The sequence below is a fragment of the Telmatherina bonti genome (assembly GCF_933228915.1).
Source record: "Telmatherina bonti genome assembly, chromosome: 9".
In the NCBI taxonomy this organism is placed as follows: domain Eukaryota; kingdom Metazoa; phylum Chordata; class Actinopteri; order Atheriniformes; family Telmatherinidae; genus Telmatherina; species Telmatherina bonti.
This window is the reverse complement of record NC_136627.1, coordinates 28,034,625-28,061,541: the sequence shown is the minus strand read 5'-3', so window position 1 is coordinate 28,061,541 and position 26,917 is coordinate 28,034,625. Positions and strand designations below refer to the sequence as shown.

General features: G+C 39.7%; 3 protein-coding genes across 3 annotated transcripts in view; 1 reads left to right on the top strand and 2 right to left on the bottom strand.

Moving 5' to 3' along the window:
- The window catches only part of nxn (nucleoredoxin), a 55,344-nt gene extending 44,166 nt beyond the window's left edge, over nt 1-11,178 (bottom strand). The window contains exon 1 of the mRNA XM_079246719.1: nt 10,714-11,178. Coding sequence (XP_079102845.1) covers nt 10,714-11,022 — 309 coding nt within the window. The 5' untranslated portion in view covers nt 11,023-11,178. The remainder of the gene's footprint in view (nt 1-10,713) is intronic.
- A 618-nt stretch (nt 11,179-11,796) lies between these two features.
- On the bottom strand, nt 11,797-13,455 carry txndc17 (thioredoxin domain containing 17). Its single transcript, XM_079246171.1, has 4 exons — nt 13,228-13,455; nt 12,883-12,964; nt 12,409-12,484; nt 11,797-12,208 (listed from the first exon to the last, which is right to left on the bottom strand). Exons 1-4 carry the CDS (start codon nt 13,370-13,372, stop codon nt 12,140-12,142), a joined length of 372 nt encoding a protein of 123 aa, XP_079102297.1. The 5' UTR covers nt 13,373-13,455; the 3' UTR covers nt 11,797-12,139.
- Nucleotides 13,456-13,921: 466 nt separating this feature from the next.
- The window catches only part of kiaa0753 (KIAA0753 ortholog), a gene marked incomplete at its 3' end in the record, with an annotated part of 32,733 nt that continues 19,737 nt past the window's right edge, over nt 13,922-26,917 (top strand). The window contains 16 exon segments of the mRNA XM_079246016.1: nt 13,922-14,189; nt 14,422-14,715; nt 14,858-15,119; nt 15,345-15,454; nt 15,550-15,612; nt 15,845-16,066; nt 16,674-16,851; nt 17,559-17,749; nt 17,931-18,058; nt 20,167-20,319; nt 20,900-20,989; nt 22,176-22,263; nt 22,366-22,438; nt 22,561-22,727; nt 23,257-23,338; nt 23,580-23,700. Of these exon segments, the coding sequence (XP_079102142.1) occupies nt 14,049-14,189; nt 14,422-14,715; nt 14,858-15,119; nt 15,345-15,454; nt 15,550-15,612; nt 15,845-16,066; nt 16,674-16,851; nt 17,559-17,749; nt 17,931-18,058; nt 20,167-20,319; nt 20,900-20,989; nt 22,176-22,263; nt 22,366-22,438; nt 22,561-22,727; nt 23,257-23,338; nt 23,580-23,700 (2,363 nt within the window). The 5' untranslated portion in view covers nt 13,922-14,048.

Genomic DNA, 26,917 nt, shown 5'->3' with positions numbered 1-26,917 from the left:
GGAAGCTTTAAATGAAGAAACATAAACAGCAATATTCACATTGTTTGCCCTCTGGAAACAAAACAGGTTCAATCTTAAATGAAGAAAACAAGATTTTATCACCTTCTAAGTGGATGGTAAAACTTGTTAGCAAGCACAGCACCTCTAGTATCTGCAGTGTGACAAACATTACTTCTTGTTTGGGAACAGCGAATTTTTTTCACCCTTAACAGGCTGAAATCTCCATTCAGCCGTCAAGTTAGCAATACAGTGTGTTATAAGAGTATTTTTTGACTGCAAATGGCAGAACCCTGAGCGCGAAGACACCACTGATAAGAATGACGGTGTGCCAAAACTGTAGTGTTGAGCTCAGAATAAAATCTATATAAAATGTAATTATTGCAGCTTTAAATTTATATATTTGTTGCATTTCTCCTGTAAAGTCAAGTTGGAACCTGTCAGTTTAGCATATTGAGGAGGCTGCATTTCTAATTTCTAACTTTAGTGTCTTTAGAAATAAGAATGAAAAGAAACAAACATTGAGAAGATTATAAATCCTGTCCAAGGACAGTCCAAAGAAGGCAGCAGGATTTTTCTTTGTTTTGAGGTCTGCCACCCAGCAAAACATCTGCAGAATAATTCATTAACAACGCTGCACATACTGACATATTAAAATAATGCATCAATAAAAATAAGCGATTATTGACATATGGAGGTGAAACAACATAGACCTTAGCGTTGCACTGACAGCCAGCTGCCAAGGCTACGTAGATATGGAATCAGCGAGCTTAAACATAATGTCTATTCTTCCTGTAATGAGCGTCATTAAGAAGCAGCACGGATGAATTTACAGGCACCACTGCAGCAGCATTATTTGTTTGCCACATTAGCTTGCCCACCAGTGACCCTGAGAAATAGCTCACAGAATGTATTAAAAAAATTTCATGTGACTTGAACCTCCACCCCCTACACACACACACACACAAACACACACACACACACACACACACACAAACAAAGAGGGGAATAACATCCATTTGTCCGAGCAGACGTAATGTGCAATTATGCAGCAGTGTGTCGTTGCAATGGTGTCAAATGACAGCAACACCGTAAACTTGGTGGACCTCAGAATATTTAGATTCATAATCAAACCAGAAACACATTAAAATGATCAACATTCAAGTGTGCAGGAACAGGAGCTGTGTGCGCCTGCACTTGATTGCAAGTGACTCTGGTTATTAGAAAAATAATGAGCTAACTACCGGCCAGATCTGCTTGAGTGAGACTCCCCTCATTTATTTTTCTCCACTTCTTCTTAAAGCAACCTGTCAACTTAGCAGGGACAGCATTTAAATTAGCTACTGCGCACAACAAGGAGTGCAGTCGAGGACGCTTTCTATGCTTTTTCTGTAAATGTTAAACCTCTACACTTGCTACTCAGCTACATGACACACAACTGGAAAAGCTGATTCAATATTACAGAAAAGATTCCTCTTGGAATCCGAGTCTACTGCCATCTGACCTGATTAGATATACGATACATCATCTGCTGCCTCGTTATACTGCAAGAGATTAACAGCTCGCTGTATATGTGGCATCTGTCCAGCAGCAAAAAAAAAAAAAGGATCAACCATCAGTTAGAACCAACTAATCCGAATTATTGGAGATCAACATGGTGCAAACATGACATGCATATAAACTCCTTGAAATAAAAAGAAAAAAAAAAAATTATATGTGAACCAGCCAGTTAGAATTAAGAGGAGGACTCCCGCTGGAGGGTTTGATCTCCCAGTGGGGTTGGAGCAAGCTTTTCAAACTGTCAAAGACTGTGACCAAGCTATTTCTGGATTTTAATATTGTTCAGTTTCTTGAGCGATGGGGCCTGACAAGTACCTGAGTGCAGGCTCATCCTGACAGGCAGTCATGAGATGCCATGGTGGAGATGTGGCATATTTAAAAATACTGCTCCCTTACACTGTCAGTGCTGAATTAAAGAAATAGTTCTGACCTTTTTGCTTTGTTGAAAGTTTGATCAGCAGTACCCAGATGTCTGTGGAATGACAGGGGCAACCATGTAGAAGTACTGGTGTACAGAGGTGTGCAACTCGTGTCACTTGTTTGTATTATTTCTGTTAAGCTAACACAACCAGGTAGTGATTAAAGTTTCATATACAAACATTTGTTTTTGGTTTTTTTTTATTATTACTGAGCTGCCTTGAAATAGCACCGACCAAGAGCCTTTCTGAACTGGTCATTGGTTCAACTTGCAAACGAAAGCCCGACTTGCCAATTCTTTGTGTCACTGGACATCTAATGAAGCATTAAATCATACTTGTAGAAACTGCCTTCAATCCAATTTTTACTAAATTTAAAATGACAAAATGCCATTTATAAACACCACAGCAAACGGCAGCAACCGTGACATGCTCCATGAGGCATGGAACTGTGTTAATGAACAGCCAATCCTAAGACCTTGCATCAAAAACAACTGGACTTATTTTTGGTAAAAAAAAATAAAACGATCACCATGATCTGGATGACTGAGCAGCATTCAGTAACACAGTGTTTTAATGTCACCAATAAGCACCAGCTGACATGGTTTACGGCTGTCTACAGTGATGTTTATAGATGTAAGTGAAGAAATTAAACCATTTAATGTTGCAAATATGCAAGATGTTAAAAAAAGAAGAAATTAAAAAAAAAAAAAAAAAAAAAGACTAAATCTTCCCACTATGCAAGTGGCTCGTACATGCATAGATTTGCATCTATGCAGCAGTTTTTTTGGCCATGAGCAAAATGGATGTCAGGCTTGCTTGAGGTCAGGCACCAGGTGAAAACAAGCTGTCACACTGTCTCAGTTGTCAACAGGCATCAGAGAAACAGTTTATGCTGGTGGCTGACCAACATGAGTTTCTAAACATGCCAGTAACAGTTTAGGTTTAGGCTGACTGCACAAAGTTTTTCCTAATTTATCTCGTTGATTATATTATATTATATTAGATATTATATTAGATATTATATTATATATTATATATAATACTTAGCTGCTTTTCATGACATATGACAATTTGATAAATACAGAAAATCTGTTGAATTTGAAAAACACACACACACACAAGTTCATTGTGCCTAAATTGTTATTTAAATGTCCACAAGTCATAAAGCGTGTTGCTCTACAGCAGTGATGCTGACATGGCAAACTGTAGAAGTGGCATTTAAACCAAATAACTTAATCAGCTGACCAGCCAACCGGTCTGTCATTTGTCTATTTGAGCTTTTTAAAAAGCAACATTTTCCAATCTTGCTAATTTAATTATGCTATTTAAAAATAAATAAAAGATACAAAAGCAGAGAAAAGATTTATCCTTAGCCTGTGTAACATGATCAGTTTTTATCTGAGGAAAATTACACACACCAACCTGGCTCACAAAACAAGACTCTAATTTTAAGAGTGCACACTATGATTACTATGACAAGCAATAAAATAAGATGCACGGCACTGCCCTTGTGTATTACCGGATATTTATCATTTAAATTCTTACAAGATGTGGGCTTGTAATCTTTGAGAAGCATAAAACCTAGCGGAGCACTTTGCACATCAACACAGGACTCCAACAGCACCATGTCTGGTCCTTTCCTAATCTCAGCTGATGTTTACTGTCCTCCACAGTACACAAAAAGTGTCTATTTTCACTCTTCATATGGCTGAGCTGCTCCACAATCATTTATGGCAAATACAGAGGTGGTCTGTCAGTAGGTGGGTATTATCATACACACAGCTCAGTGGAACATGTTACGGACAATTTATGATTATTTCAGCAGCCTTACACTCAGAGATAAAGATACCTTTCTCTTGTCAAGATTGCAAGTATGCCAGTTGCTTTATAAAAGTCCCCTCTGCCAAATGCAGCAGCTAAACTAGTCAAGATAGCAGGGCTGCTGCCAGTGTGCCATGCTGCACAGCGAGACACTGGCTCTCTTTGTACGATGGGTTGCTTTTCAGATGGAGCAGGAGCTGCAGGACCACTTGCACTTGGATGAATGCACCACAGAGGGCGGGGGGGTACAGCTCGCACACACGCACACACAAACACACACTGTGCTTCCACACAACTGAGCAGGGTGGTGGTCACTTGGAAGGGAAAGGGTTATCGTCCGAGGGGAAACTTGTCACACCAGAAATGTTCAAACTATGAATAAATTTACATCAAATCAATGCTGTCACTCCCTGATGGCACAGATATCCTGCAGGAGATGGGTTTCATTGTGTGTTAGTGACAGGGAGGGAAATTTGCAATGAGTGCAGACAGTATGCAGCACATATCCATCATTGTGTCATTTTCATTTAGCTTTAGAAATATGATCAGCAGTGATAATGGGGGGGGGGGGTGTTTCACAAGGAGCCAACATTCAATCTAGGAAAGATAACAAAAGGCTAAAAAAAGACAGCTCTGGATGGCAGGATGCCCCTGGGGCGGCTGTGCTGTTATTATGTTGGAAAGGGCTGCCGAGCTGTGGTGTGGGGCAATTACAGACCGAAGGATTGACTGGGGGAGGGTCCAGGCACAACGGTGCATCAATGAAGGCTCCTTAGCTCGGAGGAAGGACGGATCCAGGAGTATAAAAAAATATAAAGCCACATCAACAACCACGTGCCCATTCTCACGGAAAAGAGGCTCAGTCTAGGCTACTTTCCCGTCATCACTGAAATCTTAAATTAATATCAAATGATTCCAAACTGAACTCTGTGCAGCACTGGTTTGAATGATTTCCCCAGTAGGTATGTAACAATTGGGCTGGTTCGGGAATAATGTACGCAAGCGAAGGAATCATCTGTTGTTCTCATTCAGACCTACTGCAGACACCATGGTGAACGCATTAGCCATGTTAATTATCTTTAACGTCACTCCACATCGGAAAGTCCTGCCTGGAAAACCACACAGTGTCCAGCAGCGGTCCAGCCGGAGAATTATGACAAAAGAGGAAAAAGTCAGTGTCAGGATAGCGTTTCACACCACAGACGGAGGTCGCAGCCTTACAGCTTTTGTGCGCTGTCGTTTAACGGGTAGATAACGGAAATAAAAACAGATTGAGTTGCAAAGAGGGAAAGGGTTTTTACAAGACACACAGTATGACTGTTCCCTAAACCCTCACTTGGGTAACTTAAGCTTCAGCATTGATGAAATCCTCATTGTCGCCTCTCATAATATTACTGATCTCCCTGTAAAGAGACCACAATGTGCAGTGAAAGGAGACAGTAACTCAAGCCCAGTGGTGCAAGATGTAAAAGTTGACACTGCCAAGTATCTAGAGTCCTCAAAACACACACACACACACACACACACACAGTTTCAATGGCCTCTGGCCTTGAGGAGCTTCAGTGCAGCAGGTGTCTGCACACATTCTTTACAAAAGCTCATGTCAAACATGGCACACAGCCACAAGGCAACAAGAAGTCGCAGCTGCACAACAATGGAGTTGAACTCCAGCTCTGCAGCCAGGCATGCACACTTGTTGCCAGAGTCAAGGTAACAGTTTCAGCGAGGTCGGTTTACAGTCAGAGGCAGAGTTTGTGTAACATTAAACCAGATGGTGCGAGCTGGAATGTGTAAATATTAGAGAGAGCTTTTACAGTATCATTTAAATATTATTATGTTCTTTCTTCACAAGTCCACTTGTTGCAAAGAAATTATACAAAACTGGTTAAAGTGATCCAACTCCACAGGCGGTGTTAAGGCTGCTGACCCGACACTAAACAAACTGAAATCTTTTTTATCCTGAAAGAATATTTTCACAACATTCAGTTAAACTGCATATTGCAGTGAAATACATCGGAATAATGTCTGAGTTATGAGTGTCATGATGATCAAATGACAATCACACTTCTACTATATAGTGATAGGGATTTTGTTTCAAAGACAGTGTGTAGATTCAGAAACTTTGTGAGATTTTGCTCATCAGTTCATGTTTTTCTTTAATGTTCCAGAGTTGCACTTGTGTGTGACACCACAATTAGCAAGAACAACACAAACAAAAAAGTTTAATATGGATCTGACGGACAGCATTAGTATTTTTCAGCTTTAAAATAAAACACCTATTTAAATAACAAGCTAACCCTGTAGCAGAACGCAGGATTTGAGCTTTTTCAAAGTTTTCATAACATTATTGTTTAGCTGTCCTGCCTCACAGTGAAGTTCAGTGATTAGACACCTAAAAAAAAAAGAAGAAGAAGAACTATTTGTATTTAGTTATATTTTAACTAAAGAACTGAACACAGAGTCGATTGAGTTTAATTCCTCCCTTTATATTGCTGAAATTCCTCAAAGCCACACAACTTTAACAGCAACGCAACCAAAATAAAAAGCCCAACCTTTAATCTTGCTGTTTTAGGGCGTCACTGGTCGTTAAATCTGCAAAGGTCAAATGCCTTGAAGCAAGGATCAACTTTTCCTCAGTTTCAGCAGCCAACTTCATATTAGTCTACAAACTAAACCCTTTTGAAAAGGAATGTAAGAACTAAGGATTAGAAATCTAGGGGGAAAGTATGCACAGACATTCTTATTAAACTTCTAATATTTATTCAATGTATTTTGCAAATTCAGTTTTTAGTTTTTTAAGTCTGTTTTTAGATTTAAAAGTTTTATTTATGAACTGATGATCCATTCATTTAAATCCAGTGAAAGTGCCTTCGAATTATGATGATTTAGCAGCAGCTTTATTTTTTTCTGGTAACCAATCATTAACTAAATTAAAGACTACACAAAGTGAACACACTGGCTGAGAACAAACTGGTGACAACATCACCTTCCCTGAATGCTAAAATTAAAGTCCAATCCCACTATTACTTAGCTCTAACCCAATGCTTTAGAGACACGTGATTTTTTGTCCCTTAAGGGATCAATAAGTGGTCATTTAACTGTCCAAATGCTGCATTAGCGGAAGGGCTATATGACTGAAAGCAAAAGCAGCACCTTATCATTGCAAAGGCAGGGCATTGGGGTTGGGTCCAATTCTAAAGAGTTTAGTTTCGCTCTTTCCACATCAGAGAAACCACAAAAATGCCACATCCTGTTGACTGTATTAGCACAGTGTGTGAGCGAACACAACAAAGGGGAAAAGCTGCTGATAATGAAAAGATCCAGTGAAAAACATGATAAATCAAAAGCAGAGGATTATCATCTGCAGACAGGACAGTTCAGACTCTTTTGAAGCCACTTCTTTGGTCGCAGGGCAAACAGGGCTGTGATACATGTTGGGCAGAGGGCTCTGCAGTTTTCAGCATGCCAGTGACATACCGATGAAAGTGTCCTTAGCCCCACTTTGAGGCCCATTCTGCAACCTCAGCCCCTGGCAGGGAGTAGTTAGCAGGCCTTCTGCCTCCAGGTACAAACTGCAGAGCAGGGACAGCCAATCAGGAGAGGTGTCATATAAGAGGTCTTTCTCCACCTGCGAAATAACACTTCTTATTCTGACTCCAACTGGACCTGCTCATTGTGTTGTCCCCTTTGAGTGAAGTTGGGTTTTCATGTTATTTTTCAGTTATTAACACACAAAGCTCTGTCCTGCTGCAGGACTGCATGCTAGGCAGCGCCAGCGAGTTACAGCAGTTGGACATCTGGCCATTTCTGACCGACACAGAAACTTCCACTCACTCTGATTAGGCCTGTCAAGGTTTAGCAACATCTTAAAAACTGAGTTTACAAAAAAGGCAGAAACCTTTAGAACTTCTTCTGGCATAAACTGACCCAAGTGTTCTTCTATAAGTAAAAATCCACATGTGGAAAGAGCCAAATTAAAATCAACTGGCACCAAGAAAGAAAAGCCGATGACATTTCCCACTGTATTTTTTATGTTAACAAAGATCTCCCCTTCTTATTCCAGCAACAGATTCAATAAAGACTGACTTCGACTTTAAGTTAACAGCACAAGACCTTACCTGCTATCTGTATTTAATCAGGAGTAGTATCCTTTCTAGGTTAAACGCTAATATTTCCTGCAACAGGAACGCCTGAATAACCCACAAGGAAAAGAAAAGAGGACAGCTTGAAGTGGAAGATAGATGGCCAAGTCAGTTTAGGGTATAAGAGGGGCTGCAGAGGGAAAAGGAGGAGGAGGTATATTCAGACGAAAAAAAAAGTAAGGAAGAAGAAAATAATATCCAGCAGATGATCACTGCTTGCACAAAGTCAAAAATAAGAACCTGAGAGGAGGTTTGAAGGGGCCACTTAGTCTACAGACCTCCACAGGATCAACACCACTCACTCCTCAGGTCTCTGCAGCAAACAGATCCTCTTCAAGTGATGTGACATTCACTTCCATCCATCGTCCAGCTTCTTCTGCTAATCTAAGTGGAAATAGTTAATATTGTCCAACTCCTGCTGAGTCTGAATATCCCGTCCTGCAAACATTATCACTCCACATGAATTGGACACACCCAGTTATAATTAAAAATTTCAAAGTTAGTGCAAATATGCTCCAAGTTGCCCACCTTCTGTTTCATTTAGACCAATAAATCCCCACACAATAGCAAGTTAATTACGGCTGCAACTAACAATTATGTTCATTATCATTTAGACTGCTAATTATTTTCTGTTTGTTTTGCAATGAATTGTTTTTTTCCAAAATGAAAAAATAGTATAAAAAATAATTAACAAAATTCATTATAAACTCTTAGAGTCTGAGTTGATTTGCATACCAAAATACTTTTTTTTTTAAAAACGGTTTAAAACAAAATATACATCATCTCTGATGAAGAAAACTATTAAATCTTGTTGTTACAGAGTGCACAGCTCCTAGCATCCGTCACACAGAAATTACAGCTTGCAAAAACTCCAAATAAACATGTGGATTACAGGAGTTAACCTACCGCACATGAATATAAAAATGTCACATTCATAAAGACAATGTTGCTGCAGAGACATATGAATTTTCCCCGTTGTGTTAGAATGACAGCCAAAGCCCAAACTGCACTAAAACTGCAGGCCTCTGCAAAACCATGACAGACAATCACACTGTATTATTCTCAGAAGGCCCAGACAGCAAACAGACCACAAACAACTGCATGAATAATGCTGCTGTTGATGCCACAGATATTTTTCCTCTTGCAGTTAAAGCATAATAACGCTGCACCGTTATTGGATGTGCTCCACCCCAGACAACAAGACAACCCCCACCTCCCCCATCATCGCTGAGCCTTATTCACGCCTGGACTTCATTATGAACTGCAATGGGAATCATCATTGGCAATCAGAAAGAATTTACAAGACTGTGATTCAGTCCAAGTTCTGCATCATCAACACAAAGAACACTTAAGGTTGGCCGGCTACACCAGGCCAAGCTGGCAAGGATGCTGTCTTTTCTTTAAAAAAAAAAAAAAAAACGAAAAAACAAAAACATAAAAATACACAGCTAAGATGTAGGTGTCATTTAATACGCATATAACATAAGATGAGAGAGGTTAAAGATTTTTTTTATGTGCAGGTCTATGTTCTCTGTTACATTTTATTTAGAATATCTCATCTTAAAAAGCATATATTTAAAAAGATAAAAGGGTCACAATGGTCTTTGTTTGCAAACATTACAGTTACAAATCTGTAGCAGCATTTTGGTTTGCAAACGTCATCAGAATTCACTGGCATGCCTGACTGATGCCATGCAAATGCAGCTGGGTATGGTGTCTTTGTTTATGCCTTATGTAGCCTTATATAGGGTCAGAGTAAGTGGAAGAGACCTCTGCTGTAAACAGGACATTAGGATGACCATCCTGCAGCACACACGTACAAATTCAACATTTTTCCATTGGTTTATTAAAAATGATACTATCCCCCTGATGTGCGCTCAATTGCAATGTGTAGTTTCTATGGTTAAAGCAGAATAAAAATAAACATTTAAAATAATTTCTTAAAAATTACTTCAGCAAAATTTGGATGAATGAAAGTTTAAAAATTAAATAATTTGATAATGTCTGTTTATATGGATGGGCTATGAAAAAAATTAAAAATGAAAGGAAATTAAAAACTAAAAAAAATAATGAGATGTAAGTCATAAAGTGAATAAAAATTCCATAAATGTAAAATCAGGAAAGGCTGCAGATGATGATGATGGCAGCATACAAGGCCTTCCTGGACAAAACATCCAAGAACCAGACCGATAAAAACTAATGCAGCATAATGATGCTGCTTTGCCATGTTCAGCTGAAATATATTTCTACAATTATTTCCTAGATCTAACTGTTACATTGTGCAAGGAAATTAAAAGTATTTCTCCTTCTATTAAAAACTAAAGAATGCACACTGGCATTTATGTCTTGATGAAATTAAGCCCAGGAATAAACTGCTTCTTCACTGACTGCAAACCATTTCAAATTATCCTAAGATGGTATCATTGGGTCAAATTAAGCATAAATTCCTGACATATTTCTTCAGTATAAGCTCTGATTTTTCACATACATTTATTTTCCTTGCTCAACACTGGAATGGTTATTTTTGTTTTTAAACCAGACTTTATCAAGAACACATTTATATATCAGATGTTTGTCTTACCAGTAGATTACTGTGAAATGGTGAAACATTTGATTTTAGTCTGATTTTAATTATTGTGAATAAATTTAACTAAAGACTTGTGCATTTAAAGTCAGAGTAAAATTGCTGTAAATGTGTTTTGCTTCCAGATCACTTGTAGGACAGAAAAGTACATGTTTTTGGTCGTCCTTCTCTTCATCTCTGCTCATCTTACCTTTTTGTGTCTGTCTTTGAAAGGTAAAGCAGGCCATGGCATCTCCTGCAAAAAGTCTTGCCAGTGTTTCTGATCCTGATCAGACGAGATGAAGACGATTTCCAATTTATCCTTATTCTCGGAGGTCTTTTTGAACCTGCTGTAAAACTCGCACAGGCTGGCGTTGAACTGCTTGCACGGGGCGTTCAGGCTGCATCCGAAGAAGAGCCCGACCAGGGACAGCTTGGCGCCGAGAGACTGAACGTCCACCTCGGCTTTCTCGCTGTTGACGAGCCGCTCCCCGAGCAGACTCACCAAAAACTCCGACATCGCAGCGGACAATCCTCAAACACACAACGTAACCTTCAGCTGAGGCTGCTCTACATGTAACCGCTATGTTCAGGAGACACCCAGCACTTCCTCCACCTCCAATTTGAGGTCTTCGGTGAGCTGCCAGCGCCGGCGAGGCGTTACGGTCTGTCTCGCCGCTGCTCGTCCTCCGGTGTGAGCGCTGTGCAGGAATGCGCTCCGCTTAAATCTCCCTGACTGCAACAGCGGTTCTGCGCTCCTTATCTAAATAAAAGAAAAGTACTCCCTTTCATCGTGCATACGGCTATTCTGTTTGTAAAAATGAAACTTTTCAGTGTTTGGTGAATTCTAAAATATCAAAATTAAAACTGGGCATAATCAGTAATGTTTGAGTTTATACGTTTTGTGATCTCAAGGATGGTCTTACTATTTAAATTATCAGTTTTCAATGTTTAATCTAAAAAAAAAAAAAAAAAAAAAAAAAAACCAAAAAAAAAAAAAACCTCGTGAAATGTGTAACATGCTAAATGTGTGATCGTCAAAGAAGTATTATTAAATAAGTAGGATTGAAATTTAGGCAATTTCTGCAAAGTCTGGCGTGAATCAACCACTGAGTATGTGCTCCCACCTTGTGGTAACAAGAAGACTTCATACTAAGGAGAGATTTCTGGCTCAATTACACATTTCAACCAGGAGAAAAATAATTTAAATCAAAGAAGGGAAATAGTTTGCATTCATATTCATCAACCTGAAGAATAAGGTTCATCACACATTACAAGGAAGGATACATGCAAGTATTCAACAAGTCATTTTTATTAAATGCCAGCTGCAAGGGAGGAAAAATACAATGCAAAAATTATCATAGTATTAAAAAAAAAAAAAAAAAAAAAAAAGTTATCTTTTTTTAAAATGAATAAGTTGAATCTTGCACATTAAACCTAAAAAAACCATTGCACATTGATAAGAGGGAAATATGTCCTTCGATATATTCCACTATGGGACTAATCAGACAGCTGCTTAATGTTTTGTTTATAAACTTACACAGCTGATAATTAATGTTGGAATAAATTTATGTAAAATTGGTTAATTATTAAAGAAATGTCACTTTCTTTGAGTAATGAGAGCAGCAGTGGACCCTTCAGTCTTCAGTGAACAGCATCCTCACCAGCTCTGCTTTGAAGCACTCCTCCTCCACCAACTTCTGAGGCTGAAACAAAGATTGAAAATGTTTTTTTCAATACCTCCCTAAGTACAGTAGTCTTCAGCATTTTCATGACTTATTAAACAATCATTTTAACTGTAATAAAAGCATCACAACTAAATTCCAACTACATTGTTAAAGAATATTTAGAGCTAGTCTTTATTATGTTAAGAAAACAAGTTATTTCCATTCACACATGGTCTTACCGTGCCGTATCGCAGTAAGGTGGGAACTCCATTCAACTTCAGTATTTTCTTGAAGTCATTATTTGGATCCTTCCAACTGTAACAAGAAAAATACATCAGAGTTGCTGTTTGTACAATATTTTTATTTTATTAATACATTCTTCTATAACATACAAGTAAATATCCACAGTTATCAAATGAGTTTTTCATAGACACTGTTCAATAAATAGTGGACCAATAAGTTAATTTAAACAAATGTTTTTAGTTTTGAGTCCCTCCACCCCAAATTGTTATTCATTTATACAAATAGAGCTGATGTTTTTCTGTATAGGTATATAAAAATCTTAATAGATTTCTGCCCTTTGTGTCATCATGCTCGCAGAACATGTGATTTTTGTTGCTGTAAATGTTTAAAAGGATTTCAGTATGCCTTAAATGTTTAAAAAAAAAAAAAAAGAAGAAAGAAAAAAAAAAGAGGAAGATTAAAACACTAACTAAGCTCTTTCTCCAACTTGGCAATAAATGAAGACGGAGCCCTCAGGAAGGCAAGTCATCTCTCCTCTTACAATTGGCTCAGCTGAAAATGCAGGGAAAAAAACACAATTATGAAAGTGAAATTGAAAAGTTACGTTTTTTTTAAATAAATGAATTAAAAAAACAACAAAAAAAACAAACTTAATATACAACAGACTTGCTCTCCTTCAAACAGTAAAATTGTTATAGAAAAGTGCGTGTTAAAAAAATAAATAAATAAAAAATTGAAAGTTAAATCTTTACCAAACCCAAGCAAACGTGTTCCTTTATAGCTGACATAACCAGATGGAAAATAAATGAAGCTACCTTTCACACAGTCTGGACACCAGCTCTTTCCATCGGCGTCTTTATCGCCTGAAAAATAAGCAAAGATATCCTTTCCCTTTCTCTCAGAAACAGCCTGACAGAACTCATCATATCCGTGAACATTCACTTCTTCGTAACGCGGCATCCTTTTGATAAACGGAACAACTGCAAACGCCAGGAATTACTTGACAGTGCTGCATTAAATGATTAAGAAATGCTGCTTCTCTGACCACTGGACCTGGTAGAAATACCTAGAACTACTTCCGGATTGTGCAAAGGTTCTTAAAGAGGCCGCGTAAATATATTTGATTTTTTTTTTTTTTTTTACCACATTTTGGGCTGTCCGTTACAAAATTTTAAAGAATTTATTGTTATACTGTATAATATTAATCTTAAATCGAAACACACGCATAATTTTTGATTAAATAACGAATCATCATAACTTATTTCTTTAAAAAGAAATTGTTCTTTTTGACCTTTCTGGCGATCTGTACTTTGCAACGTAAGGACAAAAGCATTACTTCCGCCAGTTGTTGTCATGGCGCCGTTTCAAACTACTCTTCAGCTGTCACTAACATATAAAATGTAAAGCATGTACTATACTTAATCTAGTAACTTTATATGCGCCGTGACTGTATAATTTCGTTATAAACTGGGTGTAGTTATTGGTAAAGGCGAATTGGTCGAATGGGGAGAATTGGGATTAACTTGATGTGAGGGAAAATAGGCTTTTGGGCGGTTAGCCTGCTAATGCTAACGCTAAATTGAATTAGATATGAAGAATAGCTTACGGCGTTGACACAACTTTGCATTTCGCCGCAATGGCTGCACAGTTCTTGCACAAGGAGCCCATTATTTCCTTGGGACAACAAAGTACTGCACCTTACGACTGGATTCCCGTGGGCTCGACCCAAAATGTCAAGTATAGCAGCGATTTCCCTACCAGAGTAACCCAAACTAAGGTAAACAATCGTGGAAGAGGTATCTCAAACTTATTTATTTTCATCAAAATTGTACAGATATGTACTTTTAGTCATTTGAGACATAAAGGTTTGAACCAAAGCATATTTAAAATGGGATTCATTGTTAAAATGCTGCATTGACTTAAGATGGTTGTTCCAGCAAGATGTCTAATGAAGTCAAAGTAATTTAATAACGTATATAAATGTTGGGAACTTGTTTCTCTCACTATAGCTTTTGTTCAATGAAGCCATCCCTGCAACTGCCATCAACCGCGCTACCCGTGTGGGCCCCCCAGCCCCCATTGTGATAGAGAGACTGCATCAACGCCCAGAAGTGCATGAAAGTGTGGAGAGCATCAGAAGCTCTTTCAGCTTCACTACACTCTCCGAGGAGAGGCTTCAGTCGGCTGTTAAGCTTGCCAAAAGAGATCTGAGACGAAGACGCCTTGAGTCATTAAGAAAAATCTCATCTAAACCTTCACAAGAAGCCACCCTCTTTGAAACAAGTGATGTGGAGCTGCTGCAGGTACATTATTATTGTTTATAATAAACTATAAATGATAATTAAAGACTTTCTGTGACTGTTTGTTTGTTTGTTTATGTCCAGATCAAATAATGTCTGCATTGTTTATGCAAACACTAATGCTAGTCTTTCCCTATCTGTGTAGGAGGTGGCAACTTCTCCAATTAAGACAAAGCCAAAAGCTTGTAGTCCTAAAAAGAAAACGACTCAGTCTGGTGCTAAACGGAGTGTTTCCAAGAATAATCCATCTTCTTCCTTGCCCCATGTTGGCCTGTCTCCTCCAACCAGAGACCCTGGGCTCAAGCAGAGGGAAGGAGGCATACAAATGCCTTTAAGCCATGAAATCCACAAACTGCAAAATGAGCTAGAAGTATATATCCAGAAAGTGGAGGAACTAGCTAACAGAGGTAACTTTAAAAGCTGTTAATTATGAACGGCTTAATTTGAAGAAGCACAGCTGTTAAATAATTTGTTGAGTTTGGGAAGTGTACTAAGTTTGCTTTTGTTGTAAATAATGAAACACAGAAATTAAATGAAACAGCATTTAAAAGATTTTTAAAGCTGGAAAACCCAGCACAATCATAACACTTTTTATAGGATGATTGATAAAATCATTTAGTTTCACTTTGAAGGGGATAAAATGGAGGAGCCTTTGGAACCTGAAGAGCAGAACAAGTTAGAGATGCGCAGACAAAAGCAGGCAGCTCGCTCTGCACGAGTCATTTATTCTCTTCAACAACAGGTATTTAAATTTGACAACATTTAATGAAATAAACTGAAATAAACTTTAACATGTGCATGGGGTTCATAAGCACTGGTTTTCAAATTATGTTATAGGTAAAAGAAGTACAAGAAGATATAGAAAAACTCAGAAGAGAAAAAATGTGGGACACTAAAAAGGTATGTCTTCTTTGAAGCGTACTGCTACAGAGAGCAGTTTATTTGTTCATGTTTGTAGTGTTTAAAACCAAGTGATGGGTTTTAAGTGTCTTAAAACATACTTAAAACTACAAAAAAAATCAGTTTGTGTTGCTTAAGTTTACTTAGCTAAAATGGAGGTCTTTTTGCATCTTTACTGTTAATTTACTGATTTCACAGAACAATAAAGTGATAGAGACTTTTTTTCTTCCAGTCTGTTGCAATTAACAGGCTTGCGGCGGCCCATCGAGGGGCACTCAGAGCCTTACAGGTTATCATCCATCAACTTTCAGACCTAAATCACAGCAAGGTGCCCCCTCATTACAAAGAACTGGGTCAGCTGATTCGTCAGCTCTCTTTGTGCTCAGCTAAGGTTGAAGTGGACCAAGGTTTAGCTGTGCCTCGGACAGCTCTCAACATCCTGCAAAAACTAGAGGTGAGCTGCATAAAGTGTTTGGACTGTGACATGGTTTAAAATTGTTTGAAGTATTTAAAAACAGCTGTTTTGTGTTTGGCTGCTTCATTTCTTTGTTACTATAAAAGTCCATCCCACAGCACCATAAAGCAGGAATATAATCCTAAACATGGAAACATATTGTGTATTTATTTTACTGAAAACAAAACTCAAATCACAAGTTCAGGACTGAAGTGTAAACTACCTGAGGTACATATTAGACAAGGTTTTACAAGGTACATTAAGTATTTATGGACCACAGACTTCTATCTAAATCTTAATCTCGATTTGAACGTAAACTTATTTACTCATTTCACACTGAAAATGTGAAATGATGTAAAAGGATGTTAATAGACTTCACAGCATTAGACTATCATTGAAGCAGTGTTGGAAGGGATTTTGAATGCATTACCCAGTGTAGTTTTTTGTTTTTTTGTTTTTTTTTTTAAATTAATGTTATAACACTTTACTGTCAATATGGGTTTAATTACATTCTTTTCCTTTTTTCTGAACATAAATTTCATTTTAAGGAGGTGTCACATCGGCTTTTATTATTCACAATCAAAGATTATCTTTGCACTTCTCTTAGACTTTGGATTGCATCCTTAGTAACCGCGAGATGCTTGAAAAGACGCAGGCTCAAGCATGTCCTCCACGCGGGAAGTCTCCACATCGCAACACGTCACTTACTGCTCTACCCAAGGGTCCCAGCATGCTAACTGCTGTAGGACCTCGCAAACCCACAAATCACAGAAGAGGTGTCCGTGGTGAGCACTGATTATCTCCCCCTTTTTTGCCTGAAGTATAATTACATTTAAAACATGTAATTAACTTTAGTTAGACATTTATTGCATTGTGTAAATATATTTTAATTGATACAGTTATATAGATTTGATATAACAGCATACTGTATATTTCTTCAGGCAAGGGTCTTCACGCAATGGTAGAGTCACCGACAGGCTCTGAAAACAGCACAGAAATTCTGCAACCACCTGTGTATTTGGAAGTCACCTTAGGGCTTTTTGGTGATTGTGTTTGCGTCTCCTGCTGTGTTTAAATGGCTACACCCAGGCTGAAAATTGATATGGAGCCATAAATAAGTGATAGAAAAAAAGGAAATGAAGTGTCGGACTCTTGCCTCTGGTCCCCTGCTGCTTAGTCTTATGAGCAGTTAACACCTGCTGAGAGGCAACCTCTCCAAGACATGACATAAACACCTAAAATGTGCTTCATCTGCATATTCGATCTTCCTGGAAACAAATTTTTTTGTCTTACTGAATTCCCAGTAGAAATGCAACAGGTTGTATTGCGCATACACAAGCGTTGTAATCAGTATTGTTTAGTGTCTTCACCTGGTTTCTAACTGATTTAGTCTGATTTGAATGGAATGAATACAAATTTTGTTCCTGGTTAATAATTAATCAAAAACAAGATCAAAACTAATCAAAAGTTGATCTTTTCATTTGTGTACCAGGAAGAAGAATGGCCCCACAAAAGACAAAAACAGTCCCTCACCAGCCCCTGAACAGGAGGGAGGTGGTGATGGCTGACCTACGGAGTACCGGCCAACAGAGGGAGCTGAGAGAGCTGCAGGAGAACACTCAGACAAACAGTACCTGCAGAAAAGGACGGCAAGCTGTGAGAAGACAGGCTCACTTAATGAAGGTGCTCGATTTATATAATGCTTTATCTATTTTTTAAAAGAAATCAAAACCCTTCATTAAAAGCTTAACATTATATTGGTAGCAGAATTTATAATACACTGTTTTGCCGAAAAGTTAGACTTAAACCAAGGTTGCAATGTTCAAATAAACAAACTAAATATATATCTTATCATTCTTGTCAGCGTAATCAGATGCAAGATGCAGGCTTCCAGCAGCCTACAGTTTCTTCTCGGCTCAGAGAGAACCAGCCCCCTCAAAGAGAGCACTCTGTGCCTTGGATACCAACATCCCCTCACTCTCCTCCACAACGGTGAGCCTATTATCTGTCTTTATGGCACAGTCGATTTCTCAAATAATTACTTTCTATTCTGCTGAATAGATGATTAATGTCATTATATAACTGAGGTTATATTACTTTTTTTTTTTTTTTTTTTTTTAGATTTAAGATCTAGGTAAAAGTTTACATAAATATGTGAAAGAATCTTTTGCTGTGCTGAATAGCACATCTCCTTATCTGTAGATGTTGCTGACTATCTGATGTAGTTACAAGACTGGATAGCAAGGTGTTGGAAACTTGCCATTTATTTTCGCTCTTATAAAATATCTTGGCCCAACCTCCTTCTATGAAGTCCATTGTACAAATAGTGCCATGTGAAAATCGTGCCTTTTAAATAAAACAAGAAATGGGTTCTTAAATCTGTAAAACCACATGCAAACATGGTTTTGTTCTACAGTCATTTAGCAGACGCTTTCATCCAAAGCGACTTGCATATGAGAGTGAGAACAACACAGGCATGAAATCAAACAGTAGAGGACATCATTGGAAGGTGCAAGTGGACTGCTGCGAGTCCAGTTGGACGCAGGTGTTGACAAGTAGTGCTACATGTCTCTTTTTATTTTCCCATCCCACAATATTCCCTATTTTAAAATACAAAGAATGAATACGACAGTATTTGTTGCAAAGAACTGGGCTAAGTTCTCCAACTCCTCTGACAAATACAGTTAAACCAGTTTATCTAACAGGGTCAAACTGCTTTAAATGATCATGTACACGGACTGGAGTAAAAATGTGAAAGTGAAATAGAAACTGATGTCCACTGGAAGAGCTTCAGAAAGCAAGGACAACTGCTGTTCAAGACCACTGCAAAGTAAAGTCTGGCTCCTTAAAAGAAAATATAGAGAAATAACTTTTACACAGTTTGTTTACTATGGCAGCAGTGCATATTTATTCGAAACGTGCAGTAATTGATTTGGATTATCTGCTTTTTTCTGCACTCCAGTGATTCAGCCAAGTAGTTAATTGATTAAATTAATCAATGAATAGTAAGGTGTGATTCAAAAAGTGAAATCTGCTCTCACAAAGCAGCTCACCGTGTCTTGGATTAGTGGAGCACAACAACGTGACATTAACTGGAAGAAAGTATGTCATTGCAGAGGAAATAAACTTCTGATTTTACACAAAATCTGGCAATAAGGCCCTTCCCACAGGGTCTTCTGTGATCTCCCCTCTGCAGCTAACTCCTGTAGTTACCGGTACACACCATTCAATGTGTGAAAAACAAATTCATAATTCATAATACTGCAACACGAAAACCTCAGATTAAAGCACAGGTCTTCAGCTGTTTCAGTTTGTCTGAATGTTAAAGTATCTTGCCAAAAATGAACACAGAAGAGCATCAAAACTAAAAGCACATCTGCCTTTAAGAAAATATCAAAGACAAGAACACACAACAATGAGATTATTCCCTAAAGCTTCTTGTATGTTCACATGCTGCAGAAATTTTCTGATTACTGTCCGCATTTAAGCACAAGTCTTCAAGAATGTGGTTAAAAGTTGTGTCCAAGTGTTTTTCATTTCATGCATACATCCATGTTTGCAACAAGCAGCCTAAACCTTCCATGGCCCATAAGATTTCACCCACTCTGGTGCTTTTTTCAGCCCATATAGAAGAGAGGAGACATCTTTATAAAAAGTAGTCATATTAGCTGTTCATATCTTATATGTTGCTAGTTTATAGACTGTGTTTTTCTTCACATGGGAATTTTCCATGTTATGTTGTCACAGTGTAGCTTTTGTAGCAATGTGCAACAAAAGGATTGTCACAGTTCCTGAATGAAGTAAACAAGTAAAAAAAGGAACCAGCAAGGAAGAAAGGACATGAAAGACCGTAAACCAAATATCTTAAAATGTAAAAGTGTCATCAGTGTCAATTTTTTTTATATCTAGTTTTATATCTAGAAAATATCCTTACAAAAATGTGAAATCGATAAATAGCAGATCTAATCATTTAACACAGCAAAGTTAAATATCAGTGAGTAAAACTTTCTGCTTTTCTTCGCCTATCCAGGATTCTTTGCGTTCCTCTCTGCTCTTTTGCTTGTGTTTATGTTTTATTCACTCCGCTGTTATCTCAGCAGATCCCCTCAGAGGGGGAGACCGGAGCCTCGTTGTCTCTTCTCTCCTGTGAAACCCTCATCAAGCCCTCCAAAGCAGCAGGTGGGAGGTGGATTGGAGGAAGAGTCAACTCTGAGCTCAGCAAAGAGGAAGGAAGCTCCAAATGAAGCATTAAGGTGAGACCTCAAGCCTAAAGTTTACTTTCATTTGATGTAATATCCTCCACATCTCATATATTTCACTACAAAATGTCAGCATTTGTTAGAGAAGTCTATTTGTTTTGTTTTGTTTTTTTCCTCGCCATATTCCTAGTTCACTCATTGAATTGTGTGACCGGGCAAAAAAAGAAAAATGTCAAGTGGATGAAACCTAAAGAACGAGTCCTTTCTGTGTATTCGCTGATTCATTTCCAACCTTTATGTCAGACCCCACTTGTTGGGAGCCACAGGCAATACTCTGATTATAATTCCAAGTTAATTCTTTCCAATAAATTAATCTAGATTCTTTCTAAATTGAGGCCATTTCTCTTTTTCATTGATGAATAGTTGGCCTGTTTTGAGCGCTTATAAGCACCTCATTGATTGAGCGTTGCACACATGCCTCTATTTAATCAAATCTTAATTACTACAGTTGTGCTTTCCTATTAATCAGTGGCTAGCAGCCTGATTTTTAGGGATGAGGATTATGAGTTATTCATGGGAAAAGCTTAATCAAGCTTGCGTTTCGCTTCCTGTAATGATTTCTGACTTGGCACAGGAAAGCTTGGCTGGATAAATTGACGATACAGAGACTGAAAAAGCTCAACCATCTAAGTAAAGAAGAGGCTGAACACACTCAGAGATTAAGGTAAAGTACTGTTATAATTACACTTATAGCATGAATGTGCGTCTGTGGGGAAGGAATTGAAGACCATATTAATACCGCAGAAGAGTTGAAGCTCTTAAGCCCATCACTGAACTGAATAGCAATATCTGCTATTCAGCTCCACTGACCAGCACAATCACTCCTGTGGTTTCCTTGGGAGTTGCACTGCTGACACAATTATTTGCAGACAAATGAAGAAGAAACAATGGAAGTTTTGTGTATACAGCAAATACATGAGTGGATTCATTTTTCTTTTGACCACCACACTTTACCTAATTATTCACTAGAGTACTTAGCCAAAAGACCAGCAATAAAATTCCTTTTGAGCAGAACATAAATTTGTATTAATTACTTTTTCTATAATAATTACATTACAGTAAATGTGTGGCTTCATCTTTCTCGTTTTTTCCTTCTCAAAAGCTCAAAAGACCCACTATTTTTTATTTTATTAATCTAAAGAAATTTTACCCAACTCAGAATTTGAGAATTCCTCTGGAGAACATGTTTATTAATACTAATTATGTGACCATAGGTTAATGGGACAATTGCATTGAAAAAGGCCATTATTATTGCACTGCTGTTACTATACATTGGAGATCTCTGGATTATTTGGGACAATCGTATTCCTTAATAATGGCAAATAAATGCTGTTTTGGGGTGGTAAAGTCTATTTTGGGAGATTAATTGTTGTACATAGAAATATTTAGGAAAACACGGCTATTAGCAGTTATGTAGTCTCACTCACAACAATATTTGCCTCATCAAACTCTTTGGTTGCATTTTTCAGTCCAACATAGAACACTTCCTTTGTGATTAGTCACAATATAATGTTAATTATTTTGTCCAATTACATTTCAAAATGCACAAGTATTCAGGGTTTAAGAAGGATCCGTAGATTGGTTAACAGTGCCTTACTCTCTGAGTTACAGCTACTCAATAATAACCAATTCATTTTACAGCAGCTTTAAGTTCAAGGTTGAGTGAAGTTTAAGCATTTGATCAATTTCTAAATACCCTACATTTAAAATTATCTGTAGGGAAACATTTCACCTTCTCTTGCCTCAAAGTTAAAGCATTTCAATGTCAAAATATCGTCTGTGACAGGTGTGTGTGTGTGTGTGTGTGTGTGTGTGTGTGTGTGCGCGTGTGTGTGTGATTTGTTTTAAAGGTCTGAACTTTTATCAGCAACTCATTTGAATGAAGGAGCTGAGCATAAGGCCCGAGAGAAGATTCAGCCATTGTCGGAAGAAATAAAGGTCTGAAAAAGTATCTGTTGCCTGGGTGATGGGATATTTTACTCCTTTTCTTGTGTTTATTATTTGGGGAACTGTGTTTGTGTTACTTGTGTACCTTAACAGATTGGTGAGACCAGGAACCGGGTCAACAGCTCACACAGGAGTCGACTTTCTGATCAGGCTGCAGAGAGGGCGAGTTACTTTTCAGATTTGACTTTGCTTTTCTTTGCAATTTTCATTTTGTATCATACCAGTAATTTAAAAAAAAAAGAACAACAACAACAATGAATTTTGCTCTAAACTGTCCTGTACAGGCAGCAGAGAGTGCTGAGCTGCTTAGTGAGGCGCTGCTGGAAGATCTGCTGGAGGACACGGCTCAGGTAGTGTGGGCGGCTGAGGCAGACAGTCAGCTGGAGGGCATGGCCCATTGTGGGCTCCAAGCCCCCACCCTGGAGAGCATGTTGCTTCGTATGGAAGAGATGCAGGTGAGAGCTGCCCACCACAAAAAGGTCAATGTGAAACCTGAAAGGTCAGCCGTGACCGACTTGTTATTTTTAGTGTGCTGATAGGGCAGCTCTGGTCTGCTGCTTACTGGACTACACATGGACTGTCACGCTATCAGACTTTCACTACACAATAATCATTCTAGTGTTACTTCATGGCATTATATGATTGGGCAACACTTCAAAAATGACACAATGTTATCAGCCAAATTTGCCTTTAATTGAGGAAAATCACGTTACTATAATTGTACTGAAGCCCCTTTATGTTTTGGAGACACCTAGATTTGTTACAGTAATGGAATAAATATGATATAATCACATATAAATGATATCTGTGATTAAATAAACATGTTTCTCTTATACAACAGTTATCATCAATGGAGGTATTTTGATATTTTAACTTCTTGTGTGGATTAATTAGGATCAGTCTGTTGAGAAAAAAAAAAAGCTCAGTTTAAGAGTAGCTAGACTCTGTATTTAAATCATATTTTTTTGCATGTGTTTTGGGCAGAGGTATGAAGAGGAAGTGAGGAGGAAGTTTGCTTCTATCACCTATTCAGACCCTCTTCACTGGGAACAACCCAGAGCGACAGGTAAAGACTTTTCACAAATACGTTCATGCCTTATTATTTAAAACTGCAAAGCTGAGAAACTTATTTCTTTAGTGTCTCCTGTAGATGGAGACAGTACTACAGAAAAAAAGGTGAATATTTTTCGTTCACATTCTATGCTTTTCTTGTCTGTCCATATGTCTATCTCTCCGTCCCTTGTTCCACCCATTCCCTCTCAATGCACACTACCATTTCCCCTTCCTCTCCTCCTGGTCCTTCTCAGGATCCCAGCGTCATCCTTCCAGCTCGAGGCCAACCTCTCCTCAGCCAATTATGCTCACAAGGCCGGTGCTGAAACAGACACCCGTGGCTGATATCGTCCTGGAAAAACCTGTAGAGACTGGGTGAGTTGTCCTTCCCCTGCTCTTCACCTATATTCTTCTGATATTTCATTTTTCACCGACGGTGTTTTGAAAGTGTTCACTGGAATCTAATATCAGAGGCTGACCCGTTTATATCATCCTAAAATTTAAATTTTAGATCGTGACCGCCATTATAATTTTTCAGGATAATACTGCTTGTTGAATATAGTTAATCTTTTCAACAAATGCAAATATGGAAGTAGCTCTTAATGTAAAAGGGCACAGCAGTGTTTTCAAGAAGTATAATTGATCCTCTTAGTTTAGTGAAAACTAATCAGTTAATGTTTTTTCTAGTGATGCACCAGTAGTGTGTTTTTCTACATGATGTGTCAATCCCCCCCCCCGCTTCACAATTACTTTTCCTCTGGGAAGCCTTACTCATCCCACAAAGCTCACTTGGTGGGTACCATACCTAGGGCAGAGTCTATTCCTGACTCTGCAGCAGACTCCAGAGAGAGACGTTCCACTGCTCAGGGCTTCAGATGCAGCTGCTCATCAGTTTAAATTAATGAGGATCTTGGAAGGAAGTGAAAAGATAATGGAAGGACTAGAAGTTGTTGACACAGACAAGCCAGCAGGATGCATCAGACAAATTTCAGCTGTAAGCATTAACAAATTAAAGCTGGTCAGTTTTGAACCACCCTCAGCTCAGTACCCTCCATTGAGACTTTGCCCTGAGATCCACTGTGCTGATGACTCATCTTTGAGTTTTCTTAATGTGTTCATAAAATGATAGCTTTATTTTTTGGCAAATGTGAGACGGGCTCTTTGACGTCAAGGATTTAATTTGTTTTCAGAAGTATCTGGCCTTTCAGGCACCTAACAAGGACAAAATCATTTGAGAACTGCAAGCTCATTTGTTCTGAGACTCCCCAGAATCCCTGTAGCATATTAACAGACCTGCCTGCATCCTCAGTGCAAATTACAGTGTCTTTCAGAGGTACTAAAGCTCATTGGACCTTTTCATGCTTAGTTTCATTTTTCCAGGTGGTTGAATGGCATTCGCAGTATATATATATATATATATATATATACATATATATATATATATATATATATATATATATATAGTATATAGTGTGTGTATATATACTATATAATATATAGTATATAGTGTATATATATACTATATAATATATAGTCCATCCATCCATCCATCCATCTTCTGCCGCTTATCCGGGGTCGGGTCGCGGGGGCAGCAGCCTAAGCAGGGAAGCCCAGACTTCCCTCTCCCCAGCCACATTTGCCAACTCTGCGGGGGGGATCCCGAGGCGTTCCCAGGCCAGCCGAGAGATATAATCCCTCCAGCGTGTCCTGGGTCTTCCCCGGGGTCTCCTCCTAGAGGGACGTGCCTGGAACACCTCACCAGGGAGGCGTCCAGGAGGCATCCTGACCAGATGCCCGAGCCACCTCAACTGGTTCCTCTCGATGCGAAGGAGCAGCGGCTCTACTCTGAGCCCCTCCCGGATGACTGAGCTCCTCACCCTATCTCTAAGGGAGAGCCCGGCCACCCTGCGGAGGAAACTCATTTCAGCCGCCTGTATACGAGATCTCGTTCTTTCGGTCACGACCCACAGCTCATGACCATAGGTGAGGGTAGGAACGTAGATCGACTGGTAAATCAAGAGCTTCACCTTCTGGCTCAGCTCCTTCTTCACCACGACAGACCAGCGCAGAGCCCGCATTACTGCAGACGCTGCACCGATCCGTCTGTCGATACAGGGACCGGACAGCTCGTACAAGGGGGTCCGGTACCCCATACTCCCGGAGTACCCCCCACAGGAGCCCCCGGGGGACACGGTCGAATGCCTTCTCCAGGTCCACAAAGCACATGTAGACTGGTTGGGCAAACTCCCATGCCCCCTCCAGGACCCCAGAGAGGGTATAGAGCTGGTCCACTGTTCCGCGACCAGGACGAAAACCACACTGCTCCTCCTCAATCCGGGATTCGACTATCCGGCGGACCCTCCTCTCCAGGACCCCTGAATAGACCTTACCAGGGAGGCTGAGGAGTGTGATTCCCCTGTAATTGGAACACACCCTCCGGTCCCCCTTCTTAAAAAGGGGGACCACTACCCCAGTCTGCCAATCCAGCGGTACTGCCCCCGATGTCCACGCGATGCTGCAGAGGCGTGTCAGCCAGGACAGCCCCATAGCATCCAGAGCCTTAAGGAACTCTGGGCGGATCTCATCCACCCCCGGGGCCTTGCCGCCAAGGAGCTTTTTGACCACCTCAGCGACTTCAGCCCCAGAGATAGGAGAGTCCACCCCTGAGTCCACCAGCTCTGCTCCCTCATGGGAAGACGTGTTGGTAGGATTGAGGAGGTCTTCGAAGTATTCCCTCCACCGACCCACAACGTCCCGAGTTGAGGTCAGCAGCTCCCCACCTCCACTGTACACAGTATTGATGGAGCACTGCTTCCCCCTCCTGAGCCGCCGGATGGTGGACCAGAATCTCCTCGAAGCCGTCCGGAAGTCTTTCTCCATGGCCTCGCCGAACTCCTCCCATGCCTGAGTTTTTGCCTCGGCAACAGCCGAAGCCGCATGCCGCTTAGCCCGTCGGTACCCATCAGCTGCCTCCAGAGTCCCACAGGCCAAGAAGGCCCGATAGGACTCCTTCTTCAGCTTGACGGCATCCCTCACTGCTGGTGTCCACCAACGAGTCCTGGGATTACCGCCACAACAGGCACCAACGACCTTACAGCCACAGCTCCGGCTGGCCGCCTCAGCAATAGAGGCACGGAACACAGCCCATTTAGACTCAATGTCCCCCGCCTCACTCAGGACATGTTCGAAGCTCTGCTGAAGGTGGGAGTTGAAGCTCACTCTGACAGGGGACTCAGCCAGACGTTCCCAGCAGACCCTCACAACACGTTTGGGCCTGCCAGCTCTGACCGGCTTCCTCCCCCACCACCTGAGCCAACTCACCACCAGGTGGTGATCAGTTGACAGCTCCGCCCCCCTCTTCACCCGAGTGTCCAAGGCATGTGGCCGCAGGTCCGACGATACGACTACAAAGTCGATCATCGAACTGCGGCCCAGGGAATCCTGATGCCAGGTGTACATATGGACACTCTTATGCTGGAACATGGTGTTCGTTATAGACAATCCATGACGAGCACAGAAGTCCAATAACAAAACACCATTTGGGTTCAGAGGGGGGGGACCATGCCTCCCAATCACTCCCCTCCAGGTCTCA

Bases quoted from the DNA above. Each gene is read 5' to 3' on its own strand.
- txndc17 (XM_079246171.1), bottom strand. From the start codon at position 13,372: ATGCCGCGTTACGAAGAAGTGAATGTTCACGGATATGATGAGTTCTGT. The intron at 12,485-12,882 runs GTTAGTGTTTTA...TTCTTGTTACAG, and splicing joins CAAGTTGGAGAAAGAGCTTA to TTGGAAGGATCCAAATAATG. The intron at 12,209-12,408 runs GTAAGACCATGT...TCTTTGTTTCAG, and splicing joins CCTTACTGCGATACGGCACG to CCTCAGAAGTTGGTGGAGGA.